The 27912-nt window shown below is 34.8% G+C and overlaps 1 protein-coding gene and 1 long non-coding RNA gene across 4 annotated transcripts; one reads left to right on the plus strand and one right to left on the minus strand.

Annotated features, from left to right (window-relative positions):
- Nucleotides 1–3662: 3662 nt before the first annotated feature.
- LOC148597524 (uncharacterized) lies at nucleotides 3663–27391 on the plus strand. Of its 2 annotated transcripts, none has more exons than XM_088564504.1 (14): nucleotides 3663–4022; nucleotides 13727–13842; nucleotides 14756–14940; nucleotides 15425–16006; nucleotides 17043–17231; nucleotides 17796–17906; nucleotides 18974–19105; nucleotides 19985–20154; nucleotides 22215–22257; nucleotides 22542–22693; nucleotides 23377–23562; nucleotides 23808–24900; nucleotides 26255–26289; nucleotides 26639–27391. In XM_088564504.1, exons 2-14 carry the CDS (start codon nucleotides 13770–13772, stop codon nucleotides 26727–26729), a joined length of 3042 nt encoding a protein of 1013 aa, XP_088420630.1. In that variant the 5' UTR covers nucleotides 3663–4022; nucleotides 13727–13769; the 3' UTR covers nucleotides 26730–27391. The 2 variants fall into 2 exon arrangements, with proteins under 2 accessions (XP_088420630.1, XP_088420629.1); XM_088564503.1 differs by lacking the exon at nucleotides 3663–4022 and adding an exon at nucleotides 10064–10691.
- LOC148597525 (uncharacterized) lies at nucleotides 4188–6121 on the minus strand. 2 transcript variants are annotated; one of them, XR_015919240.1, is made up of 3 exons: nucleotides 6024–6121; nucleotides 5228–5376; nucleotides 4188–4505 (listed from the first exon to the last, which is right to left on the minus strand). It is a non-coding gene; the product is annotated as an uncharacterized LOC148597525 (long non-coding RNA). The 2 variants fall into 2 exon arrangements; XR_015919239.1 differs by having other exon boundaries at nucleotides 6014–6064.
- Nucleotides 27392–27912: the final 521 nt, after the last annotated feature.

Genomic DNA, 27912 nt, shown 5'->3' on the forward strand with positions numbered 1-27912 from the left:
AAAAATGTTATAGTAAACAAATTAACATGTGACTTTTCTTATTTCCCATGCTCTTAAGAGAAAATATTTAGAATGGACTGTAGAATTCAAAAACAAGGTAGATAACTCTGTAAATGACACTAAAACACCATAGAAACTGTTGGATTTTTCAATGTGGATTATCTCCTAAGAGCAGAATAATTAGGAAGCAACTAAATGACAAAAATGAAATGTAGAGTCTTTTTAGGTGAATCCCATTTTACATATAATTTGCATGATTCTTACTAAGACTGCTTCTTAACTACTTATTTTTGAATAATCCCAATATATAAACAGACCAATTGCTGAATACTGTCTTGTACATTGGCCGACACTTCTGAACATATATATATTTTTTTTAATTTCTAGACAATTAAATAATTGTTCAGTTATTAGTTCTTTCACCTTCTCTTTGAATTGATTAATTGATTGATTCATTCATTTTTGGACGAGACATTTGATCAATCCTGTTGACCATGCTTTGTACTTGCCGAACACTCGGAGTCGGATTATATACATGTACGCGATTGTATTCGGTAGCGGCAATCCACAAGAAGGAATGTAACCCTGCTCGGACATATTATTTTTTTTGTTTGTTTGTTTGTTTGTTTTTTTTTTATTTTGTTTTTGTTGTTTTTTTTTTTGTTTTTTTTTGGGGGGGAGTCATTTCCAATACATATATGATGGTGGTGAGCTGCTGGAATATGTCACCTTTTCATGCTTCAAATTTCAAAGTATGTATGTGGGACCGATGGGATATTGTAATATAACATGTATTTGGTAAGGCTCATGTATTTTATGCGGTATATAGATCTGTATGGTTTTTTTTGTATAACAATATATATGGTAAGGTGTGCAGTTTAATTATCCTAAAAATGACAAAGGTGGTGTACTTTTGGCGATCACCCTTATCTGAAGCTCCAAGCCAACTAGTCGTCACCCTATATAACTCCTAAGTACTGAGAGCCTAGCGAAACTTAAATGAAAGAACTGTTTACTTCCTTGACACGTCAAAATAAGAGGCAAGCTAGCTTGTTCACTCATTCGAATCTTTTTCAACCACAACATATCTAAATGTACATTTTTGTATATCTAATATCTGTTTTAATATTTTTATTTAAAGCCCCGAATTAAGAGGTTGAATTAAGAGAAAATGGAGAAACTCAATATATCTCCGATAAGTAACTAACTTGTGGGGTCCCTTTAGGAATTGTTAAACCACCGTTGGTTATCAAAATACAGATTAATTCAAGAATCATGCAAACGATGAGAAAACAATTATATTTTTTTTTCTAATTTTTTGAACAGGTTATTGAGTATAACCTATTCAAAAATTTTAAACATTCTCTATAATTTAATTTCTAATGAATGACAGTACAAATATTAATATTTGATTTGTGACCATTACGTTATTTTGTTTGGATTTATCAGATTGCGGAGTGCGGATAAATCGACGTTAATGACGTCATAACTCCAAGCCAGGTTATACAAAATCTGCAGCTGGTTTGCTTGAAAAGTACCAACCAATCAGAATGCTTGTTACAAGTCACAAATAAGTTATTCAACTATGTTAGCCCCTAATCTTTCGGAATGTAATAATTAAGTCCCCGAACACGAAGTGTCGGGGATTCATTGTTCTTGTACAGTTTTTTTTATTAATGAACTTATCCGCACGTTTTCTCGGAAACTACTGGAGGGAAAAATACGAAACTTTCTCAGAAGTTAAGCCTTGCCCCACAGACGTGCAAGCCACAAAAAAATGAAAGGAGGGGGGCTTTGGCAAAAAAGGGGGATAGGTCATAATTCAGGACATTGCGATATCTCGGAAACCTAGGTGACCAGGAACTTGAAAATTGGTGCGGTGGTGGAGTTGGATATGCTCGATAATATATTCAATAAAAAAGTGAATCTATATATTTTGTGTTGCCAAGGTAACAAAGACACGATAAATGTGGCCGTTTTTGTGATCTTTTAGATTTTTTTATGATGGAAGAATGACTTGAGATATCTTTACCAAACGTCAAGGCTATATAAAACAATCTTAATGTGATTGAATGCATATTTCGGATTATTTCAGATAGCTAGCATTTCAAAATGGCCGCCATCCAAAATAAGGTGCCCCTTGGAAAATTGTGTAAATGGCATTAGAATTTTATGAAACTTGATATTTAGGCTTAAAATTGTATGCTTAATTCAACATTTTGGGAATGTTAACCTATAGATCATCACTTCACACAAAAAAATAAAATAAAAGGAGGGGTGCTTCGGTCGAAAAGGGGTATAGGTCATAATATAGAACATAGTGATATCTCTTAAATCTAAGTAGCTATCGACTTTAAAATTGGCGTTGTGGTAGTGTTTGATGATGTCTATAACATTATCCCAAAGAAGCGAAGTGAGATTCCATGTGTTGCCATGGTAACGAACAAATAGAAAAATTTGGTTGATTTTTGTGATTTTTTAAATGCTTTTCCTTTATGTAGGAAAAATTACTTGAGATATCTTCACCAAACTTAAAGGATATGTGAAACCATCTACGTGTGAATAAGTATCATATTTTGGATTATTTATAGATGACTGCCATTCAAAATGGCCGCCACCTAAAATAATTTGCTCCACATGAAAACAGTGTAAATTTCAAAGATGTGTGGCAGAGAATCTTTGTATTGTATTTTATTTATTAATCTCAAATCATATATCATATAATAAATAAAATACAATACAAAAATATATAGAAAGAGTAACATTAAATGAATACTATATCCACAGTCAATTCCTGGTTAAATTCCACTCTGCCACAGATGTTAGAACTGTCAGATTTGCGAAGCAAATTTTAGTCGTTCCCTCCGCGGGACTCGAACTCGTACTGCTGTGACATCTATGGCAAGACCGCCTGCACAAAGTCTAGCGCCCTAGACCACTCGACCAGCTAGGCTATATAAAAATATAGCTTTCGCTGGCCAGGTGATTCCTCCTCATAGGATTAATCTAGGGCTGTAACTTAGTACACGATGTATGGTAGTACGGGACAGTTCATCTAGGTGTTATTATGTAGGATAGAGAATCAAATTAATGATGCATGTCACAACAAATCAATATTATATATATATACATTTTTTTGTAGGTGTGTATGTTAAGATACATTTTTTTCTTGATATGGTCTTATAACGATATTGATACCAGCGTTATATTGGTGACCTTATTTGCTAAAATCGCATTTGTATCATAGGTCATCATATTGCAAAAAAAATGAAAAGGGCACATCAATACTTACGTTCCACACCAAAATTACAAGTGACCTAGTGACGGCAAAAAAAGAGAGGATAATTTTCAATGCTTTTATTTATAACCAAGTGTTTCTCAACAGTTCTAAATTGACTACCATATTAATTTGCGTGCTTGATTCCGCTTCTTCTTTGAAATTCCTTTTAACTAATAAGTCAATCAAAAGTTCTGATTTTAATGAGTAGTTTTCAACGTTCTTTATCTACTACTAGGATTAAATGATAAAGACGCGATTTAAGTAGAAACAACTTTATCTCAAAAACCTAAATACAGAATTAAATCTCCCAGTGCACACAAACCACTCCAAAATTGTTGGTGCATTATTCGATATTAAAGAGATAAATACCTTTATTATGTTTTGTTATAATCAAACACCGCCTTACTATAACGTGTTTATTTCCTGATAAAAATCGATTTGTCGTGTTCAATAACTCTAGGACAATACTGATTCTATAGAAACACAACCATCAGCCCCTCTGGTGCCCCATTTCAATTTACTGCCTCGGAATTTTAAATTAAAGTTATTTTGTGTATTGTAGGAAGCTATACCTGAGGACTTACGTTATCCATAAGACATTGTCATTACTAGACAATTCTACACTTTGTGTTATATTTTGTAACATTTTCTACTGTCAATGGACATTGCTTAGTAACATGTTTGCTAATCGATTTTAGCAGTGTAGACCTACATTGGAAAAAACCTACCTACCTTTGGAAAGGTGAGTTTCTGATATTTTATATTGATGAGGTTGTTTGTGTACAATCGCCTTTATTTACATGTATTTATTTACTATCAGATATGCATTTCCAATATAATACATGTACCTGTTGGCATTTTTAGTTATCGATAAAAACAGACACTGGAATCATGAGCATTCCGCCGAAGGATGATACACATTTATTGTTGTAATACATGAATTTATTAAGGATTTTGTAAAAGTCAGAACAAGATATATTTGTGGATTTTATTCATATTTTTGTTCCTTTGCTTGCTTGCTTTTGTTTCTTTTATCAAATACACAAGCATTTCATGCATTTGTCTCTGCTTTCAACTTCTCCAAGTACCAAGTGCAGTGGTCATGCAAGGATTAGCTCCACATTCATGGCCGTTCATGCAATGCCTTCTTGCAGCAAGTGGACCAACGCAACACAATAGCTTAATTGGTAAACAAGAGTTTCTATGGTTTGAGCGAGGAGTAATACTGTCAATAAAAGGGAAAAAATATTTGAGTGTTCGTTTATGGAGGTTTAATTAAGTACACATTTTAAAATACTGAGTCGAGTTCTTCAGGAAACGGAAGTTAAGATAGGTTCTTAAGTTCATGGTTTGGTTTAAGACAGTTCTTTGATAAATGTAGTCCATAATTTGGTAATTAATGTTCGATTTACACATTTTTTGGACATTTCATTATTTTCTGTATCTGTTTATAAGCTCAATGAGCAATTCAAGAATTGAAATGTATACCTCGATTTCGCATTCAAAAGGTGAGCTCGTATCCAAAAGTTTTGAAATAATTTTAGAGCTTTAGACACTTATTTTGGCAATTCTTGTTAATTTGATGCCCGAAATTAATGTTTTTTCAACAAATTGGGGGTTTTCGACCCCTTTCTTATTGGAACTGGTACTGGTAAGTAATTGAAGGAAAACTTTGTAGATTTGAGTTTGGGACAAGATATATGCACAATTTATGTTACATGTATATGGTAGTGATTTATTAAACACTTTCCTTGTAACTCAAACATGAAAATATTAATCATTCACATATATTTTAATGAGATACTGACGGCATACTAAATAAACGTTAATGAACAAGGAAAAAAACTGATTTTATCATAATGTATGTAAATAAAGGACAGGATAACTTGGTTTTTGACATGAGTCATGGCATTTTGCCTTAATCGATTCTATTAAATGTATACGTACCGAATTTTTCTTCAAACGTTGAATAAAGCCCCGTTTGTAGGACCAAATTCGCTCATCTACATGTATACGTAAATTCTCGTTATTATATATTAGATTTGCAATGATCACTGACAGAAACACCACATCAATAACATAAACAGTACGACTCTCTGTAAAAAAATGATGGTAATTTTTCGAAAAACGTTTTGCACTGAAATCTTGTTTTTTTTTTATTATTATTATTATATAAATTATACAAGTTCATGTACTTGCCCAATTAATTACTAGGGTTAATTTATATTAACTGTGTTATCCCCTACAACTTGGATGTAAAGTATACTTATAGTACGTAAATATTCATATATGTTGGGTTTTTTTTATTCCAAGTTTTAACAGTCAATTTTCTGGGCTAAGGGTACATGTATCTCCCGACTAAGAGTGTAACAAACGCCGTGTCGATACATGTACATGTACAGATGTGCCCATTCTTTTATTATTTTAACTGTTCAATAATTATAAATATCCAAACGATATCGAACACACCACCCACCAACAGTTTCGAAGGAAAGGGAACATTTTATGTACATGTATCTCGTAAAGGTTTCTCTTTAAATTTTCAGTAGCCTGTAAAGTTTATAAGTATATAACGACCATTTACCGATCCCATTCACACAAACGTGTCACCTTTTAATCCAATACAATGAAAGCCCATTTCATCTAAATTGATACATAAAATAAATATTTTGTAGATAAATATACGCCGAGCCAGGACGAAAAGATTTACAAATTTTAAATTAATCCATTTACCTGGTCGTACCTGTAATTATCGAACACTTCAAACAAATAAGATGTTATAACCCTTTTTGCAATATTTATGTGTCGTATCAGCGATAAACGGTGAGTTTACGATCAATTCTATTACAATGAGAACGGTTAGTATCGCTACGCCTAAGAGATAGACTGGGATTTTTTCTAAATGACGAAAACATTCGATCAGTCTTGGTTTTTTTATTCATACGCGTACTGTACGCAAGCGAAATGCCAGAAATACAAACAAGTATTTTCTATGACATTGTTTTGCCAATCTTTTCCCTGCGCCTACAGAATTCTAAGTACATGTGATCGCGCGGCAATATGAAATTTCCTTTGATAGGAAATCGATAAGTACGACTAGATGGTAGATTTGTCTTCAGCGGAAACAAATAATACGAGGTACAGTGTGTAGCTATCTTGATTTCCCTTGGAGTCGAGCTGTAACGAGTGCTTTAGTATGACTTCACGGAGAACCAATGGTATATATGTAATAGAATATGGTGATAATAAGACGTAAACAGACTAGGATTTTTATAATTATCTTTAGATTTATTTGTTCCTCATATTTTTTTTCAACTCAGTGCTTCAACCCAATTTCGACCTATCGGATTGCTTGAAATTAATTCAAGGATTCGATGAATAATCCTCTGTTTAAGTTTTTGTTAATGTAATCATTACCAGATATTTAAGCAGAGCACTATTGGCACATCGTGTAGTAAATGACCTCTAAGGAATCACTCATTATTTTCAATTTTACTGTCACCGCCAATAGGTTGACATCGAATTTGTATTGGTCTTAATTTAGTTTCTTCAAAGAGCACATAAACCCATTGTGGTTACTGACGTCAGATCATTAGAAATTGAATTATGTATTTTCAATTTCAGGTGAATGAAAAGCTCTACTCGTAAATTTCGATACAGTTTTGATTTAACGTTATATGAGAAATCATTGAAAAAGTTATGAAAGGCTTTAATACGTATTATATAGTTTGCACGCTGGGAGAGGTCTTTTACGTGCAGTTGTAAAATATTTGTTGTTTAAAGGTTATAGTCGTAGCGATAAAATTATATTTCGTACAGAATGTAAGCTTAAAGGTACACTTCATGGGTTACTATGTCTTAGTTCGAAAGGAAGGCCCGCTTCGGATTGGTATTTTGTATAGGTTAGCAAGACCTTGTACTTTCAAAGTCCTAACAATAAGGTGAAGGCAGTTTAACTGCTACTTGTTTCCAGACATTACTTTAAGTGAAAGAATAGTACCAATGCTTGATTCAGAAGTTTGTGAATGGGGGCTCCAATCCTAAATACGTTCAGATGGCACCAAGTCTGAAAAAGGCTTGCCAGACAACCTCTATCATTGCTGGCGTACTAATCCTTCATACCATCCCGGATCTGCAACCAATACCTGTGGTTGTCTAATACGTCCTAAATCTTAGATACTAAAATTATAGCTGATATCGTTTCATGTCATATTTGGTTTTATGCAGTTCTCTGATTTCTTGAATTAAAGCGAATTAATTCAGGGGCGGATTTAGACATTTTGAAAAGGAGGAGTGCCAGCCGGGGTTTCTCGAAAAAGGGGGTACTAGGACATTATTTACCATCTTATGTCAATATTACACATGGAACCGACAATTTTCCCAATAAAAAGGAGAGTGCCAACCACCTACAACTCCTGGATCCGCCAATGCAATTTGCATTGACATTTATTTTGTATTAGACCCAGATTAACTTCCGTCGATCTACTGTTCATTGCCATTTTCTTTGTGAAAAATAATCCGACCTTAAAATATTTTGAAAAGTCTGAAAATCATAGTGAATATGGGTTACGCCTAACTTTTCCCGTGGTAATGGTACGAATTCATTAGCAGTGAGAGTACATCTGCACAAACCAAATATAACCACAGATATGTTTACATTCAAGTATCGGCGGCATATCCAGAAAATCATGAAAAAATGTTTCCGATCAAGAAAATTTTTTAAATGTGATGGTGATTTGCTCATTTCAACCAAACTTTGCTCAAAATCAATATTTTTTTCAGGAAAATGGGGCTCAAACTCCGAACCTTCCCCTGGAACAGCCACTGTGTTCGGATTTCAAATGACACGCAAAACTCTTTGTCCGAATATATACATTTGAAATATTTTCCAAGGAAAAAAGGTTAATATTTGGACATGTACATTTTTTTCAAATGAAATTTTCGTATCGGCAACTGATAATATAGTCTCTCTTTCCGTTCAGTTTGTCAAATATAAGTATTTATTTTGTGGTTTTTTTTTTTTTTGCAATTTTGTATTCTGTGTGTGTGTGTTTTGTTTTGGTTTCCCCCCTTTTTTTTTGGTCAAACAAGTAGACTAAATGAACTCGCTAATAAGAACGATTCCTGCATCTACCCCTTATGATATTCGTTTTGTTACATTCCGTCATTTACTTTAATGTCTTGTGGTCAGTTTCTTTTCGTCCGTCGATATATCGGTCACGCCTGATAACGGATTTATATTTCCGTTAACTGTAGATTAAATTCCCGTTGTAATCTCCGACTGATGAGAACACGCTGTTGACCTAAGATCAAGAGTCTCATCCCGTAAAAAGCCCGGTATACAAAGGCTTGGTTTAGGAATATTATACCACAATACAAACAGATTCAAGTAGATATTCGGATCAAACGGCTTATAGAGATGTCTTACAACGCGAGGGTCCAAATGGTATTGAAGACGGGTACAATATGGTCTTTAAATTGAATGTATGGATAAAATCGAATCATTATGAATCCACGATAGTATTATATAGTTGCATAATGACATTCACATGGTACTGTTTGCTCTTACTTTCATATTTGTCTTCATCGTATTTATTTATTATGTTTGTTTTGTTTTGTTTTGCTTGGTTTTGTTTTCAATCTTTAATTTGATATTCTGATCCCCGATTCGGTTTTGGATAATCGAATTGCTGTTTAATTGCGTTTTAGTTTCCGGTATTTTTTCGTCCGGTTAATTCAGTATTATTTTGTTGTACTTGTTGTTTCAATATTAGTTGTTGTATTTGTTGTTTCAATGTTAGCTGTTGTATTTGTTGTTTCAATGAGTTGTTTTGAGGTGTCATCGTCATTTATCAAGTTTTCCTAGGATTCATTTTCGTTCATTTTTGTTCTAGATGCAGCAAGCAGTTTTCTTTAGGAATTGAAGATAATACTACTAGTATGCCCCCACCCATTAAATACATTTTCATGATCGTCTACACAGATAAAAATATTTAAATTGTCCCATTCAGACCCTCATTATTATTGATACATATATGTCATGTGATATGTCATGTGGTCGACAAAGGGATTATTTAAGTTGTTGATAACGGCAAGATTTGACAGTTGGACTACTTGTTGTTATCTGGTACAAATATTTGACCAAAACTTCACTTTGAGGTGGCGGCTTTATACTACGAAATACAAAACTATTCTATCCCTTTAATCCCCAGTGTACATGGGGTGGAAATAGTTTGATTTATAAATATACATGTATATTGATGGTTTTGATTTTATTATATTTTACGGCATTTTTACACAGAGAATAATTCGGTTCTGATTGTTGTGATGTCTCCGTGTGTTTATTATTTCAAAGCAGGTACAATTAAGTCTAGCAATTATTATAGTAATAAATTTTCTTATATAAATAAGTACATGTATGTTGCATTGAACTTGTGGCTATCATAATATAGTTTGGGTAGTTGCGACCAATGAAATCATTAACTCTGTATAATTAAAAAAGAGTTGAGTTTAATAGCGTCTCGTCAAACTATAGTACCCGTACAAATCTCATTGACCGGAAAGTTATCCTTCTGCGATTCGTGACCCGTGTGAATTATAAAAAAGTTTATGTTCTTTTTTGACAGGCATAATTAAATAGACAATTTAACACGAAGGACGACCAAGCCTTAAGCTTGTCGCTATATACATTTCCAAATAATTTGTTTTAAAATGATTTCCAGGTCGAAATAATTCGTTCGGTGTTGGACATTTAATTTTTTCGTCAATTTATGCGTCAGGGACACCGAATAATTCATTAGTATTTAAAGTATTAAATGATTAAACTTCGTTGCCTTACACGAAATTTTGATAGAAATGAGAAATTGGATACGATGTATGCAAAATATCTTTCCTCGTAGATCAATCATAACCTCATTAACATTATAACACGGTGTCACCGAGGAAACGGACACGTAGCAGTTCCGAAAATATTGACAGGCGTGAAAAATGTACCGTCGTCAAACTCACTCCGTTTTGTGTATCAAATTTTTGTGAAGGATTTTATATTTGAAAGAAAAATGATGGTTTTACTTACGGCATTACCTGGATTATTTAAAGGGTGACCAGGTGAAAAGTTAACACTGAAAGCGATAGGTCTGACTTCAGTTCCTTTTAGATTGTAATTTTGATGTCAGGAATTTGCAATATCGCTGATCTTCAACAACTTATTTTATACATGTCTTGTTGAAGAGTGACAACAGAGCAGTTGGATTTCTAATGACTGAAGATAGTTTAATTGGCTTAAAATAACAAAAATGAGTGGATTTTTAAAATATATTTGTTTATTCAACAAGGAGGAAAGGTATTCTCCATTTTGGAGTGTGGAGAATTTTCATTTCAAGCGAGATGGGAAATTTACTACAGAAATGTGGTAGGTTAATTCTTGTTTAATGTTAGAACTGTATATGCATGCATTTTTTACGTTATAACGTTTTATTATGGGTTGGTTTGGTTTATCTATGCAAAATGAGAGAGCTATCAGCAATAAGAAGTTTGCTAAATGTCTAACTTCTCAAATGGAAAAAACAATGGTATGAATATGAGGAGCAGATATATTGATTTTTCTTCTTTGGTGGGCGTGCAATCACTATACATGGAAAACAGTGTACAATGTATTCCAATTTTATTGCAATTTTACTAACACGACTTAAAATACGGGTAAAATCATACTGCACACATCAAATGAAGAGTTTCTGTAACCTCACAAATGTAATACTATGACTCGAAAAAAATACTATTTTTCTTTCTCTTTACACACTACTTTGAACACAAATGGCCTTGTTGTATGCCACATTACATGTTTTCTTCCAAATAAAGATGTCAAAATACAATAATTTTCTCATAAAACGTATTTTTCTCCAGGTGTAAAATTTGTGTCACACAGGTAAACAAAACTACAAGGTATTTGGAACAAAATTAACTTTTTGTCATCAAATTATGTTTCAGTACAGGAAAAGTATTTATGAAAATTACTGTTACTCGTCCGATTAAGAATCAGGCACCGCTCCCATCTCTTCAGATATTTTCAGTTTTCTATGGACATACCATTAGTAGCTCACAAAAATGCAGAAAAAACAATATGCTTAGTACTGCAAACAATAGTACTTGGTTTTTAGTGGCGTCCGAGTTCCTCATTTACTATTACTCTGTATTTATTATTTTGGTAATTTTAATGTTCTTTGTTGTGTTTGTCTGTTTTCCATGTCTGGTATTTGGCCTGGATTACATTTTGATGATTTCCGCTAGAATACTGGTTCCCTTGATTACCCTAAATAAGAGCAATCGTTAAACTTCGACAGTTCGCATAGTTTGAGGTTTGTTGCCTGATGAGTATTGGTGTCTGTAGACAAAGCATCGTAACAATTCATTGAGCATAAAAATCTGATTAACCAAGTGTTTGGTTTTTTTGTAACTTGAGGGAAAATTTGGTTTTTAAACAAGTAAATGCTTCTGTTAATTGTTACAAAGTGACGCATTAAATTCATTTAAGATCTTTAAAAAAACACATTTATAAATGAAATGTATTTAATCTTGCTACATAACTACGATGAAGTTGGTGGTTAAGAAATGATTAAACAACTCGACTTTATTGCTCAAATAAGATATACATTCTTGCATTGGTTCTCCTAGCTAAGCATCAATCCCTTTTGTCTGTTTCCTTATCTTTTTATGTACATATTATGTGCACGCTTCTTATATTGGCGTGTGTGTGTCCGTCTGTCTGTGTCTGTTTATGTTCTTTATATGAACTGATTTATGAGAATTGAGATCTATATATAAAAATCAAGAAAAAAAAAACAATTATCGAATTATCAACACTCTTATCTCCAAGAAAAATAGTTCTCTTTTTATCTAGTATCTAGATCGTTGAAACATACAGAAATCTTGTCGTTTGAAAAATTTGATATCAAAATGTCAAATTTATTTCTATATAGTTAATTAAAAAAAATATGTTCGTTCCATAAACTTTCTAACACCCTATTATTGATGGTAAGGATTAGTTTACATATCTCTAATTACGTGGATCAAAACCACAGTAGTAAGACCATGGGGTTTTAGTATGACTTTCGATCTGAAAAATTTGTATATCGGGTTGATAGTACACTCATGTACATGTATTTCTGGTTTGAAAACATAACTTTCCATCCCGAAAGGCACATGCCTTCAAGAATGTGGTGCTGATAAGTTAAAACTTTTCATGACAATAATTTAGGTCAGGTGTTACTTGGTGACGACCTTTGTATATCAACTACTTTCACAATTATACAGTGACAAACGTACAATGTATAATTTTCCATTGTAACCAAACGACAAAATTTTTCTGTGGATCGGGCTCTTCGTACGATCAATATTGGCACTCGACTAAACGATTTGCCCACCTTCTAATTGACACATTTCTATAGTCCAACGCCTACATTTTATGTGACGTCATTTTGCAAAGTTATGAAGCTTGATAGACCAGTTGATAGTAAAATTTCTGCTCAAGGTCCATTTATGATGCAACTATAAGCCGGTTCCTTCTAATAAATGCTGCCATTAGAACTTACCAATGGTTCTCGTCCATTTAGACAGGATGAAGACCAAAGCTAGTTAGGCCTATGAACATTGTAATTTTTGACAACATCTAATTTTGGTGTCATTGTGGTTCAGTCAGTAGTTGTGACTGCTCATGTTAAGGAACTCCGAAATCGGGAAAATATTCAGTTAAAATTAAAAAAAAAACTTTTCCTTTAACATACAAGAATTTTTGGGAAAGCGAATCAGTCTCTTATATAAGCACCGTGTTCAAAGTTTTCATTGTATTGATAACAATACTGATTGATTGATTGATTGATTGTTGGGGTTTAACGCCCGGGCAGCAACATTTCTGCTATATTTAGGCGATGAACATGAAAGAGATAATAAAATGGACACGAGATGATGATGATGAAATGAAAAAAGGGATGGGACACAAGGATAGTAGGGTTGATAAATTTGATTGCCACTAGAAAAAGGGATGTATGGGTAGGGTCGAGCAATTTAGCCTCCTGTGGCGGAACGCAATTAAGGTTCCTATTTCCATAGAATACCACAGTAGGGTTCTTTAACGTGCGTGGAACGTGGCATCTTTCCCAACACGGTGCACCTCTATAGTTTTCGGTCAGGTTTTCCGTATTGTATGACAACCCCAGCATGTAACACGCCAGGGGTACCCCATTCCACCACCTGGGGCACACATCCCCGTTGCTCTGTGGTCAGAGCCCCCGGCTAGGTTTCTGAGCACTATTTAGTCGCCTTTCACGACAAGCTTAGCGCTGCTGCAGGCCTATTCTTTTGACACCGGACCTGCACGGGACAGGATAACAATAAAAGACATATAAACAGTTTTGTATTTAATTTAATATTAAAACTATCTTTTTTTTGTAGTACCCTTCATAATTCTGAGTCATCGCTGAGTAACATTGGCAGCATGGAAACATTGCTGGACGTCGCTTCCGACGACAGATTTAGGATAGCCGAAGATAATCCGGAAGTCATGTTTGGTAAGAAAACCTTTAAGTAATGACCTCATTGTATCCGTTAAGTTAACTTGGTAAGTAACGCTTGATGATGGGTTCAATATACCACAAATTCAAGATGACAGAATCTTGATGCCATGTTTATCAGTAAAGGCTGACCATGGGCAGAACAGATTACAAACACCGGTGATAACCGCAATTTATCTTTAGTTTCAAAGCTTTATGGCACTGCCACGCAGTTAAGAAGAGCAATTATGGGAATCAAGATTCTAGTGGAAATCAAACGAATTTAATCCAGGGGCAAAGACCAGAAATGGAAAACAGACAGATAAACAACAAATAACATAAAATAACCAAAATAATGCATACAAAGTAACAAAAGTAAATGAACACTAAAACTGAGAGCATCCTCTGCTTTTCTGGAAACATCTAAAAAATCAAGTCCGGGATCGACAAAAGGGGAAAGGAACTGACACATTTAACAAATCGGTTCTCATAGTGCAGATGGATACACAGTAACGATCTATGAGTTCATGATGACGTCCATAAAAACTTCACTCTTGTAGCAATGAAGAATGGGGTAATAAAACCTTTTCAGTATTGTCTGTGTGTCTGCTAAACAACGCATAAAATATGGAAGTAAATGTATTGGCAGAGTAATGAGAATTAGTTTTTGCAATAAACTCTACATTAAGTGCCTAGGACTAAAGCCAATCTTTTAGGGACAACTTGGTAATATAGTCTGAAAGGTCAGGCGAGGATGCAGAAATACTGAAAAGGAAGTTCCAGATATATATTTGTTTATTTGTACCTATATTTGCATATTGTTTATCAGAAGAGGGAATCCGATCCCCGGAGCGCAACATCCGCCCCTGTTGCACCACTTTCAGTTAAAAATCGCACTTCTATTTATAACAATTTAAATGTTTATTTTTAGACGTACTCACTATGCAAAGTCTGAGGGATAAATACACAGAGAAGGACATATTTGAAGTCCAGCTAACAGCCCCTTACGTCAATGAGCAGGAATTTGACAATTACGTCAGAGAGTTTGCTATTGACGACACAATTTCTGAGTGCTTTGCCACATCGGAAGAATCGGGACCAATATTCTCACTTCCGGTAAGCAATCTCATGTACTCGGTAAAATGATGATATTATTCAAAATCTTAATTAATTGAATGAATATATTATCTTCAAACTTTGATACCAAACAGGCGCGTAGCTGAGGCCAAATTGAAGTGTAGGCAAAATTACGGCCGGGGGTCTGGCCCCCTCCCCCCCCCAACGAAGCTCCGCGGAGATAGCGTTTTAGAGCATCATTTATGCCTCTCCTGGATGTATTTTATCTCCCCCCCCCCCAAAAAAAAAAAAAAAAAAAATTGGCAAAATAAAGTGCAGGCAAACGCTTTTTTGCATAACGGCAGCTACGGGCCTGCCAAATGACGCGTTTTTTCATCCAAGTCAAGAAAAAACTATTTGTAAATAGAAATTACATAATTATAGTGAATATTGCAATTGTAGAACCTGTATTAATGAATTGAATATGATACAGTTGTATCCTAGTCGTCTACTTCTATTGTACATGTAAAACTATCGTTTTCAGTTCCAAAAACAAAATTCATCCCCACTGAAACAAAACCGACTCAAGAAAAAACTAAATCAGAAATCGCCAGCCGAGGAATTGATCTTGAGCGACGAAGAATCTAGGTCGAGCGATTCTAAAAGGTCAAAGTTGATTGGTAACATATTCAACAGGAACCGGAAAGGAAAAGAAAACATAAAACCAACGAAAGAAGTCGACACGAAGGACAACAACGACATAACAGGACAGATCATTGATGCATGCGAACATATAACGAAAACGTACAAGCAGGTGTCTAAACAGGAAACTCAAAACACAGAAAAATCACCAAAGCGGGATTCGAACAAAAACGTTATTTCACCCAATGGCAGCATTAATAGTGAACCCTGTCATGCAAGCCGCCGAACAAGTCTTGGGACTCGGTCACGTGACAGTAGCTCATCCAGGCGTCTACCTCCGGTACCTACCGATTCAAGCCGATCGGAAAGTTCCGTCACTCGACGAAAACATTCGACTTCTTCGTCTACTGGTGTGTCACGGAGAACACCAAAGAGAACAGAAGGATTAATTGATGAATTGATGTCTAAAAGTGATAACGATCTGGTATGTTATTTTTATTGCCCATATTCGAGGGTAGTTTTGTTGCATTGTGCAGGGGCGGATCCTAGGTATCAAGCAAGGGGCATAAATAGAATTAAAAGCCAAGCAATTGGGGGTAAGACTTTTTAAGGGTAGAATTTGTGAAAAATCAAAATTTCATGGAATTTTTTTTTTATAATTTTAGTGGATGCGTACGCCGTGTCCGTCCCTATTGATTTTGATGTGACATTGTCTACTTATAATATTTACAACCATAGTTATCAAACTTCTACTTTTTGCATAATTTCACAATAGGTAAAAAACGACTTCAGATCTACTAAAATTTCATCATTATCTGCAAGTAAGAACTTGATTAATCCAGCACATGCGTACTAACGAATCATATTAGGATAATTAATTGGAAAGAGGGAATAACCAAAATATGATCATGAGACTCGGTGCCGATGTTCGAAAACCTAGATTTAACAAGTGTGCGGAACTTGTTCCGCGCACGAGTTCAATCTTAATGCGTTCTTGACACAAGTGATCATATTTTGGTTATTCACAATAACGAATTAATTATCCTATATATTGTATAGATATTCGTGATATTCGTGTTGTGACGTTTTGGCGGAAGAAATTGTGCAGAGTGAAATTACCGAATTTATTTAGGGTTCCGAATTATCGAAATTTTTTTACAATGGGAACATTCGCTAAATCACCGATATTTATAAAGTAATGATATATAATATGACCAATGTCTTCATAAAATTAAGACTGACATTGGTTTTCAGCCTGGACAGAATCTGGGTATTTTCAAAGGGGACCATAAGGATTCCAGAAAAAGGGTCTTCTGGGCAATAACTTGCTCATTTCTACCCACATTTTGCGCCTACTTAGCACAATTTTCCAACAAAAGGGATAGCTGTCTTAACAAACCTGTCTTAACCAGTTATCTAATTACTAGGCTGTATCAATTATACCATCAGTACATGTTTACAAAGAAAAATGATTTCTTTATTGCGTACGTAATTGAAGAAGAAAAAAACTTATTTTTTAGGCTTCTGCGTTACACACGATCTCCTACGATTCCATCCGTAAAACGCGGGACAAGTACGGTAATACAGTTCTTCACAGATGTGTTGATGAGGATAAACCTACCTCAACAAAGATTCTATCAACAAAATATCCTCAGATGTGTTCGGAGCTTAACAACGACAGGTTGTCTCCTTTAGAATACTCTGTCAAGGTATGTTATTCAGTTTGGATGCTTGGATTAGTCATTTTGTTTCTGCAGACAAGGCACAAAATAACGGTTGAATGTTTTCTCCTAACACCTCAAGGGTGGATTACTAGTAGAATTTTAACATCACTGCATGTAAATGCTGAAATGACGAAGATTTTATTTTTTCAAGCAATCAAGCAGGGATTGAACATAATATGTTATTTAACCAAGGATTTACCATGAGATATCATCAACACAATTTCGGTTTGACATAGAACGCACAGTTGATGGATATTCATGCATATTAGGGTTAAGCGTGGATTATATTATAGATTCACGTTATGACTAGAAATTTTATTATTGGTAAACATAATGAAAGTAAATTCACGAATGGTATAAGCATTATGTTTCTTTTTTATGACCTGTAGATGGTTGTTAAGGTCATAAATGGTTTATAGGCTTTGAAAGTACACGCTACATTGCATGTTTGTGTTTACATCAAATCAGAAAAAAGAACCTGTATTATATCACAACTTCACAAGAATTACTAGCGTACTGCAAGTAATATTTTGCTTCATCTGTTTTCAGTTAGGGAAGTGTGAATGCATGCTTATCTTACTTGAGAAATCTCGTTCCGACGGAGTATTGGAATCTCTCACTGTGCCCCGCCTACTTAACATGGCTGCTCTCTACGATCAGGTTTGTACAACTAGATTTAAAAAAAGAAGATTCTTTTAGCTATGTAAATAGTGTAATATCCGACAATGTGGAGGTAATGATACATTCATGTTGGCCTATATATAAACCCGATGCGAAAGCGAAGTCCAAAGATTCAAAAATCAAAGTCACTTGGTGCACGGAGGGTTTCCACCACACTTTTTTTCCCGGGAATCAATATTTCCGACCGATTTGTTGTTCGATTGAAATTTGTATCTTTGTCAATTTCTGGGCATTCATTGTAAATATAACACGAAATCTCTTATACCATCATCCAGTGTTCTAGGATTTTTCAGAAATTGAGGTTTCCTCGGGAAAAATCCATATAAAATCAACTTTCCCACAGTCAATGACTGCTTTCCTAACAAAACAAATCCTTACAGCATATGAAGTTTTAAACTTGCCACAGGAAAGTGCAACTAAGCACCTAACTTTCCCTGACCCAAATTTCACTTGCACCGAGTAACGGGAAATAGGAATCCTAGAACACTGCCATCTAATACAAATATCGAATCGGGTAGTAGTGGATGGTTACCACTACCCGATTGTTTTTCTTAACTAGGTGTAGATATAAGGCATTACATTGAATGGGCCCAGAAACTGACAAAAATACGAATTTTAATCAAATAAACGAATCGGACGGAAAAATTGGCTCTCGGGGAAAAAGGGGGTACATGTAGGTCGAAACCATCCGTGCCCCAAGTGCCTGTGTCTAGAATGAGATCAATTCTAAACCACTTATCAATTTTTAAAATTGCATATTAAGTTCTTAGTTTCAACAGAGAGAAGCGGACAAATGAACATTAATGATTGGAAGATAATAAAAAGAGTGTATATGATATGGAATTTTTCTAAGAAATATATATTATGGATTAGTTCTAACTTTAACTTAATTTTTTCATAAGTATAAAGATTTGATGATGAAAGCTAGATTTTATTTTGGACAATTAAAGGGGAAACACAAACTAGCGAAATTTACACAGAGCTTGAGAATTAGAAAATAAAATATGTCGGCGTTTGTATACATGTAGCTACCATTTTATTTTTAGCCAATGTGTTTGGAATCACTGTTAAATCTTCTACCTAAAAGTGAAGGCAGTTCTCTAGATTTACCTCCCGATAGTATGGGTAATACGGCAGCTCATGAGGCAGCAAGCAAAGGTCATCTCAGGTGCCTGAAGGTAAATACATGTATTAAGGATGGGTCATAGGTCATCTCAGGTGCCTGAAGGTAAATACATGTATTAAGGATGGGTCATAGGTCATCTCAGGTGCCTGAAGTTAAATACATGTATTCAGGATGGGTCATAGGTCATCTCATATACCTGAAGGTAAGTTCATGTATTTATCAAGTCATATCAGGTTCCTAAATACAATTACTTATATTTCATAAAGGTCCACTCAGTTACCTGAAGATAAGTTCATGTATCTAGTAAAGGTGATCTCATGTGCCTAAATGTACATTGTTTGTAGGTACATATATTTAGCAAAAGTTATCTCATTTGCCTAAAACAAGATTCATGTAAGGTAAACATGTATGAATCTCAGGTGTTTAAAGTGCTATAATTAATATTAAAGATATTGCAGCTTGTGTATACATGTACATGTGTATGTGTAGATTAGATTCTGCAGTGTTCCAAAATCTTTTTTTACATGGGCGAGAAGGCATAATGTTAAATGCTTTACCTGTTTACTGTCTGTTGTATTAATTTTTTACTGCATGAGGGCCCAGAAGAGAAGCCAGTATCTGGATCTTGAATGCATTTATAAAATACAAAATTGGATGACTTGACTAGTGACTTGTTGGGAGTTGATAAAACACGGTTGGTTGCCCAGTATAGGTATGGAAGCCTAATCAGACACATTTTCCTTTCGGCCTAATGATATGATAGAAAATACATGTAACACTATATATTGTTAGTATCAGTATGTTGATATGCATAGAAAAGAAACCTAGAATATTGGGGTTATTACATGTACAAGTAGTCATCTGTCCTTTCATAGAGTAACGTCCCGAGACTTGGAGGTCAAAGTTTACTTAAAACTGTTTCTATTTACAGATTTTACTAGACAATGGGTATGATGTCTGGTCGAAAAATTCGGACAATTTATGTCCGATACAGCTTGCCATACATAATCATCACGAGGAATGTTACGGGTTCATGCTGCTATTTGAAAGTTCTCGGTGTTTGGCGCGGGAGGCCTCGGGCTTCTACAACAAGTCTGTTAGGTACAATAGATTTAGTGTAACATATAAGCTTTAATATATTTGAAAACGTGATAAGAAGTCCCACTACATTAATGACTTCTGATGTCAAACTGGTCCAACACAAGTGCATTTACGTGGCTGAGGCATCATAAGCCTATTTTTTTGTGTATCACTATACAGAGGATTTCAAATATTGGACCAGGTCGATTCCAAGAGTATTTAAATGAAAATGAATTCCGAAGTAATTTAAAGAACTTGGACTCTTACTGAGTGCCATACAAAACAATAATCATACACAATAAGGGTAACAACAAAGTTACGGACACTAATCCAATCAATAATCAAGTCAAGTCCAAAATAAATCTGGTAAAAAATAGATATTACACCACCGTAGCAGCTGGTGCGGCAATTGTCCTGATTTTGTACAGGCATTTCAAACGAAACGGTGGGTTAAATCTACATTTAGGTTTTACAGCACACTTAACTGCCCTCGTCCATTGCGGTGTGACTATACCAGTGGTGATTAAATAGCATTTGTAGCTATTGCACCATAATCTCTAAATCAGCGGTCACTTCAGCACAAAAAAACAACTTAAAAACAATTATTACTCATTATTTTAGAAGAAACTGAGTATTTTTCAACCAAGAGTTGTATATAAAAAGAATTTGGTCAATTACCTTTTGAGAGGCATTTCCTCATACCCCTTGTTTGTTTGTTTGTTTGTTGGGGTTTAAAGTCCGAGCAGCAATATTTCAGCTCTATTCAGACGATCCTCATACCCCTGATTCTGGAGTCTATTACGCAGATATTTTTGGCCCAAAGTAGTTACAGTGTAGTACTTGCTCTAGCCTAGTCAATCAATTGTGAAATATAAACACCATATACAGGAGATGGAGGTATATTGCTGCACAAGTACATGTAAGGACAATTTATGATAAAGTAATTTCGCCTGTTTTATCAAATCTTAGTGCTGAGATGTCCACTGTTGTCAAATTCGAGATGTAGGTCTAAAACAGATGCAGAACAAGCTGTTTCTGTAGTCTCCTTTATCTCGATCTCTGATGGATATATTTAATGTAACCATTTACCAAAAGAAGGGTTGTTGATGGACAATGCATGTACATCCTCAATATACATGTATCTGTATGTAAAATGAAAGGATTTAGCATCTTTTATTCTTTACGAGAACCTGAAAAAAATCAGTCTCGTATGAATATAAAAACAAATCGGCTAGGAGAGGAGCGAAGTAAGTGCCTATTGGAATGCCAACTTCTTGTTGAAAAATAGCTCCTCTAAATTTGACAAATACATTTTGTATGTTATCAGTGAGGAAATCAAGCACATTGTAAACCTGTTTTTCTTAGTAGCAATTAGCCTATTTGCGATATTTAAGAAGTCCTTAAGAATAAGTCCTTTCAAACGAGAATCTAATTTATCATGTGGCAACATAGTGTAAAGAGTTGAGAAGTCAAAAGTTGGGAGAAGACTAGTTTCTGTAAAAAAATCGGGTTTTTATGTTTTGAAGTAAATCTTTAGTAGAATTTTTAAGTATTCATATAACTCCGATTAATGTCACTGCGAGATTAGCTTGAATTGCAACTAGCTTGCTGTCAATCTTTCACTGCGGACAATACTTTTGTAAGGTGAATTGACATCTCTTTTGTAGAGCCAAATGAAGATTTAGCTATAAGTCAGATATATTGATTATAAAGGAAACATGCAAGTCCATTTATGCTTGACTAAGTCATCATTTTGGGTACAGACGTACATGCAGTAACATTGACCATTACTGGTCATCATTTATAACTTACAGCATTTACACACAAAATTATATATATACAAACTTGACTGAACACTGAGAAAAATGAATGAATACTGTTCGAAGGACACAAGTCTGGTGCACGTTTCAATAGTCATTATTTGATAGAACCAGTGATTTCCTTTTTAAATTGCGCTTTAGTAATTATTAGAGCTTAAAAATTCAAAATTTTCTACAAACATGACTGGCCTTGTTGGGCCTTATTACGTTATATGTACAAAATAATATCGGCAACATTTCAATTCGCATGTTCTATTTTAGGTTAAAACATACGAAGATGGCGAATTATGATGCCTTTCTGCAGGTAAAATATTGAATTTAGTAGATATAGATTATATTAGATGGCGCTACTATCATTTCAATCTTAAAAGAAAGTAAAAAAGAATATATTGACTTTCGGTACTAATATTTGTTGCATGTACGATACAAGGATAGTAGCCCATTAAAAGTTGCGGAACCGCTTAATAGTCACGTTTTACAAGGTTTTTGAAATTTCACGAACGGAGCTTGCATTTAAAATCCAGGTCTAAAGTAAACAACTTGTAAACTAAAGTTAGTGAAATTCACGCATGGCTTTCTTTGTTACAGATAGAGTCTCAACTATCACGGTACCAAGACCAGTTGAATGACGCTATTAGATCCACACTAGAAAGCCAGGAAAATATTCTTGTAACCTTAGATTGTATCTATGATCAGTTAGCGGCGGTGCTCCGGAGACTGGAAGGAAATACTGAAATCAGGTACTGTAACCTTAGATTGTATCTGGTATGATCAGTTAACGGCGGTGCTCCGGAGACCTGACGGAAATACTGAAATCAGGTACGGTAACCTTATATTGTATCTAGTATGATCAGTTAGCGGCGGTGCTCCGGAGACTGGAAGGAAATACTGAAATCAGGTACGGTAACCTTAGATTGTATCTAATATGGTCAGTTAGCGGCGGTGCTTCGGAGACTGGACGGAAATAATGAAATCAAGTACGGTAACCTTAAATTGTATCTAGTATGATCAATTAGCGGCGGTGCTCCGGAGTCTGGACGGAAGTACTGAAATCAAGTACTGTAACTAAACGTATTAATTTTCGCGTTAATTGCTATTTTTTTATAATTCTCTCAAGTGAACATATTCGGGGGTATTAATTTTCGCGGTTTTAAAAAATGATTAGCGTTAAATACAAAAAGTGTTAGAAAAATCAATTTCTTAGGTACTACTTTAGAAAGTTTTTCTGTCCATCGCAAAATTGCGAAAATAAGTAAGTTTGACAGATTTTGAAAGTTCCTGTATTATATTATTGTAAAATGGACATATTTTTTCTATCGGTTAATAAGCTAGCTTGTCTTGTATTAATTTTCAAAGGTGATTTTAACCAAGATAATATACTCGAAATGTGATGAAATCTTTAATGTTGAGGGTACTGTTTCAGTTCCTACCTCGAGAACATAAAGGGCGAAGCCGAGCATCTCCAAGACTTGTTCGATTTTTCAATGATCGCCAATGCCAACAGTTTGTTGTCAAGGTTACTGACAGAGTTCAGAGAGATCTTAAAGGATGCCGATGGCAAAGAGACGAAAGATGGTGCTGTTGACCAAAAGCCTTTTACTGGATTCAGGTTTGTGGTGTATTTATACTAAATGCTAAATATGTGCTATAGTATCATTATTTTAAGTATGAACATTCTCTTATAAATTCACTCAGTTACGCAGCAGTTATTTAATTACTTCTGTTTATATTTAGTGAAAAGGGGCTATTTTATGATTTGTCAAATACTCTAGCATGTCTTATAGCTAAAGTTTTTGGAGGTAGACAAGTTGTCAATGAATTTCCTAAAGCATGAAAGTATGTTTTAAATTTTAGGTCTGCATACAAAGAAATGTTAGATAAACTAGTTGGGAACAGCGGAGAAACTTTCCAGCAAGATATACAACAACAGATTCTATCTTTCATCGAATCGCATAAATTACCGGAAGCCCATTTTTCGGACAGAGAAAGCATGACCAATTCTAGCAGCACGAATAGTAATCGAACGTTCACTATCACTAAAAAGTCGATTAAGCTTCATGGTTTGTCGGCAAAAACTTCTAAGGAGGAATCAAACGCACCAAGTCCTCAATTTCAAAAGGATTCAAAAGATGAAACGCCAACAAAACATAGAAAAGACAGTAAAGTAAAAAGCAGTCTCAAAAGAAAATCTTCGTCAAAAATGGAAAAACTTGTTGTGGATAAAGTAACGGTTAATAAGGGCGATTCTCATCAAACGACAAACCTCGAAGACAATGTGTTTGTAGACACTGATTGTTCAAATATGGCTGCTGAAGTTGTTTCATCACATAATGTGTTCTTGCTAGAAAGCCCATCTGAGTCGATGTACACGTCAACGTTGACGTCCGAGAGCACTGCCGTTGACAAATATTCAGATTGGACTTCAAGGAGTGATACGTTGAAAAGAGAGTCGTGTGAATCAGGTTCCGAATGGTGGCATGAAAACCATGGTTATTATGACGACGAGGAAGATGGTATTGACGGTGATGATGACGATGATGGTAGAGTCCGTCTAAATGTCGATAACGAGGACTTGCCTGACGATATGTTACGTCAACACAGACTTACACAACATCTTAAATCTGTTGAAAAAATTACCTCCCAACATAATGACGTCATTGAAACGGTAGTTACTGCTTCCGGTAGACAACTGGGACGACAAAATCCCTCAAAAATACCGAAAGCCGCTCCCCGTCCTTCACTTGTGAAGGAACCTGTAAAACAGAAAGAAACAAAACGTGTCTCGAATTTATTTAGCAGAATACGAAATAAAAATAAAGTAAAACTCTTCAACCCAGCCGATGTTCCGCCGTCACGTGAGATCACAGAATCGGAATTCAGGGAGAGTTACGATAGGTCATGTGATGCAGATAAGAATGATTTGAAATGGGATGAGGTCTCATTAACGGTTGGTATTTAGAATCATTTGTATATCAACAATCAAGTGTCCTCAACAAGCATGTACTATTCACTCATCAGTTAACAAACACTACGTAGAACTTGTCAATGAAAATAGAACAGTGGTATGTGGCTTCATATTCAAAAACACATAAAAAAGAACAAATCCCATTTTCCATGCACCTGGTCCATGCTCCCAGTTTTTAGTGGAGTCCGAGTTGCTCATTTGTTTGTGTTACTCTGTATGTATGATTTTAGTTACTTTATGTTCTTTGTTGTGTATGTCTGTTTTCCATGTCTGGTCTTTGTCCCTGGATTACATTCTTTTGATTACGGCTATAACCTTGGTTCCCTTGATTACTCTTTGATTACGACTATAACCTTGTTTCCCTTGATTACTCCTTGATTACGGCTATAACCTTGGTTCCATTGATTACTCTTTGATTACGGCTATAACCTTGTTTCCCTTGATTACTCTTTGATTACGGCTATAACCTTGATTCCCTTGATTACTCTTTGATTACCCCTATAACCTTGGTTCCTTTGATTACTCTTTGATTACGGCTATAACCTTGGTTCCCTTGATTACTCTTTGATTACGGCTATAACCTTGGTTCCCTTGATTACTCTTTGATTACGGCTATAACCTTGGTTCCCTTGATTACTCTTTGATTACTACTATAACCTTGATTCCCTTGATTACTCTTCCATGTGATTTTTATGCTACTCGTGGTTTTATGGTTTTCATCGTTTTCATTCAATGGAATGCAAAAAAAATATATTCACTTAATTTTTTAATTTACCTTTAATATCCATAACTCATATATACTGATGGTAAATGAGGCTTGTCTTCATTTGCTTTGATAAGTTGCAAAATAAACCAAGTCAAATACCTCACTTTGACAAGTGCAAGTAAAAGATGCTTTCAACTTTTCATGGACAGGACGCGTGTAGCTTTCCGTATATGCAAATTAGGGGGTCAAGTTTTATACATGCTAATTGTAAGGGAGGCAAACTTATCAACATTTCTTTTAAGAAATCTAGGAAAATGGAGTTCTTGAAATGACTAGTATAGTATTTACAAAAATGACTTGGAAGATTAAACAAGAACATGTTAAAAAGTTTGCTGTTACCTTTGGTACATACACATTTTAAATCACGTTCAAGCGCTGGTGGATCCATTCGGAAACGCCTTTCCTTTATGTTCGAAAATGGTGTTAAATTCGTGCATATTTTAGACAAAAATGAGTAAATGATAACGTAGAACTTCACTTTTTCTAGAACCCTTTATGCCCCTTTCAAAATGTTTTGTTCCGCATTCCGTTTAAGTATGTAATATAATACATTCTAACGATATATTGTAGGACGGAGAGGAGTTTAAAAGTAGCGAGAAACCATGGTATGTATCGTAAAATCGAATAAGACGCAGCAGATTCGTTAAATTTCGGTTCGCTAGAAGCAAACGAAAGATTCTAATTTCACATATAAAAGACACTACTCATTCCTTACATGTAATACAAAATTGTCCTCAGTCTAAAATATTTTGTTTTAAGTCCAATCAATGAATTAAATTTTAATACTTAGCTTAAAGTGTCATCATTATTGTGAAACAAAAAATGGGAAAATAATCTATCTGACGTGTACTTTCTTTTCATGGTGATAAATGATGTAATTCTGAACACCTGGACAAATAACGAACTGGCTTTTGACCATGCAGGTTCATTTTAAAGCCTTTCTGTTTTTGCTAGGTATGAAATGTCAGAGGATGAGGAAAGCCTGCTACAGGGTTGGAACACAGATGACGACGACAAACAGTCACGTGACTTAGGGCATTTATAGGGATGCATACGTGCACCTCACTGTCATGTAATTTCGTGGCTCTGGGCATTTATGGTCACGCATTACACCGTAGGCACGTGGTCTAGCTACGTGACATACTCAGGACTTGTCACATTTCACATGGTACCAGTCATTCCAAAAGGCAAATGACATAAGTTTTGGTTATTAGTTCATTATTATCAACTCATCAAACATAAAATAATTAAGAATTGAATGACTGTACATGTAACATATGACAGTTTACACATACAAACTTTCTAGATTAAAATGATGGGCAACTTATAAGACATTTGAAGCTACGCAATAAATATATGATACAATGCAATTTTGAAAATACACAGGACAAGATCGAAGAAAAGACCACCTCTGATCAGTATGCAGCTTGAACAATTAACCAGAATTAAATATGAAGGGATATGTTTTACCACGAGTTGGAACTGTATAAGTTAATGGATGTTAGGAAGTTTAATACGTGAGAATTTCAGACATACATGTAAAGACTGACAATTTTGGAACATTAGTTATTACCCCTTTTACTTTCAAATTAAGGTGTTAACAGCACATGCGTTACACTATTTGTTTATGCATATCATGTGTTACTTGCATTTTTTTATTGTTTTGTTGTTGAAAAGATAAAAGTTTTTATAAACATGTTTATTGCATTTCTTGGTTGTCTCCATATTTTAGTATTAATTAAGGAGGTAGACCTAGGGTAAGGGACACAATTCTTAAAAATCATTGGAACGTTTGTATTCAGCATTTTACATCAATCTTATGTAAGCATCTAATTAACTAGGATTCATTTCATTCTGCTTCAAACGAAAGCTTGAGAGGCTTTGGTGAAATTGAGTATGATACAAACATATCACTGATTTCATGGGTTATGTCCCTTACCCTAAGTCTACCTCCTTAAGTACCAGTCCATATGAAATCAGGTGCTGCCTATGGTAGGGATGATTCATGGTACAGAAAACCCCATATTACAACAAGGTCATGAGTCTACATTTGCGATATTTTGATGTAACGGTAGTCCGTTCTGTATACGGAACTTTATTTTATTAAGAAAATGTTAAAAGTCAATTCTCACCATAAGCAACCAAATCTAGAACAACTCTTTCAAAGTACCAATTTCATGAACAATATTATTAATATCAAAAGTGCAGTATATAATCGAATTATAAAG

This window comes from Perna viridis, chromosome 15 (genome assembly GCF_037379345.1).
Source record: "Perna viridis isolate PV_CMFRI_1.1 ecotype Kerala chromosome 15, ASM3737934v1, whole genome shotgun sequence".
NCBI lineage: Eukaryota > Metazoa > Mollusca > Bivalvia > Mytilida > Mytilidae > Perna > Perna viridis.

Excerpts from the sequence above, each read along its gene's own strand:
- LOC148597524 (XM_088564503.1), top strand. The coding sequence starts at position 10,576 with ATGAGTGGATTTTTAAAATATATTTGTTTATTCAACAAGGAGGAAAGG. Across the intron at positions 20,155-22,214 it reads TTCTACAACAAGTCTGTTAG|GTTAAAACATACGAAGATGG; the intron begins GTACAATAGATT and ends GTTCTATTTTAG. Across the intron at positions 24,901-26,254 it reads GGGATGAGGTCTCATTAACG|GACGGAGAGGAGTTTAAAAG; the intron begins GTTGGTATTTAG and ends GATATATTGTAG.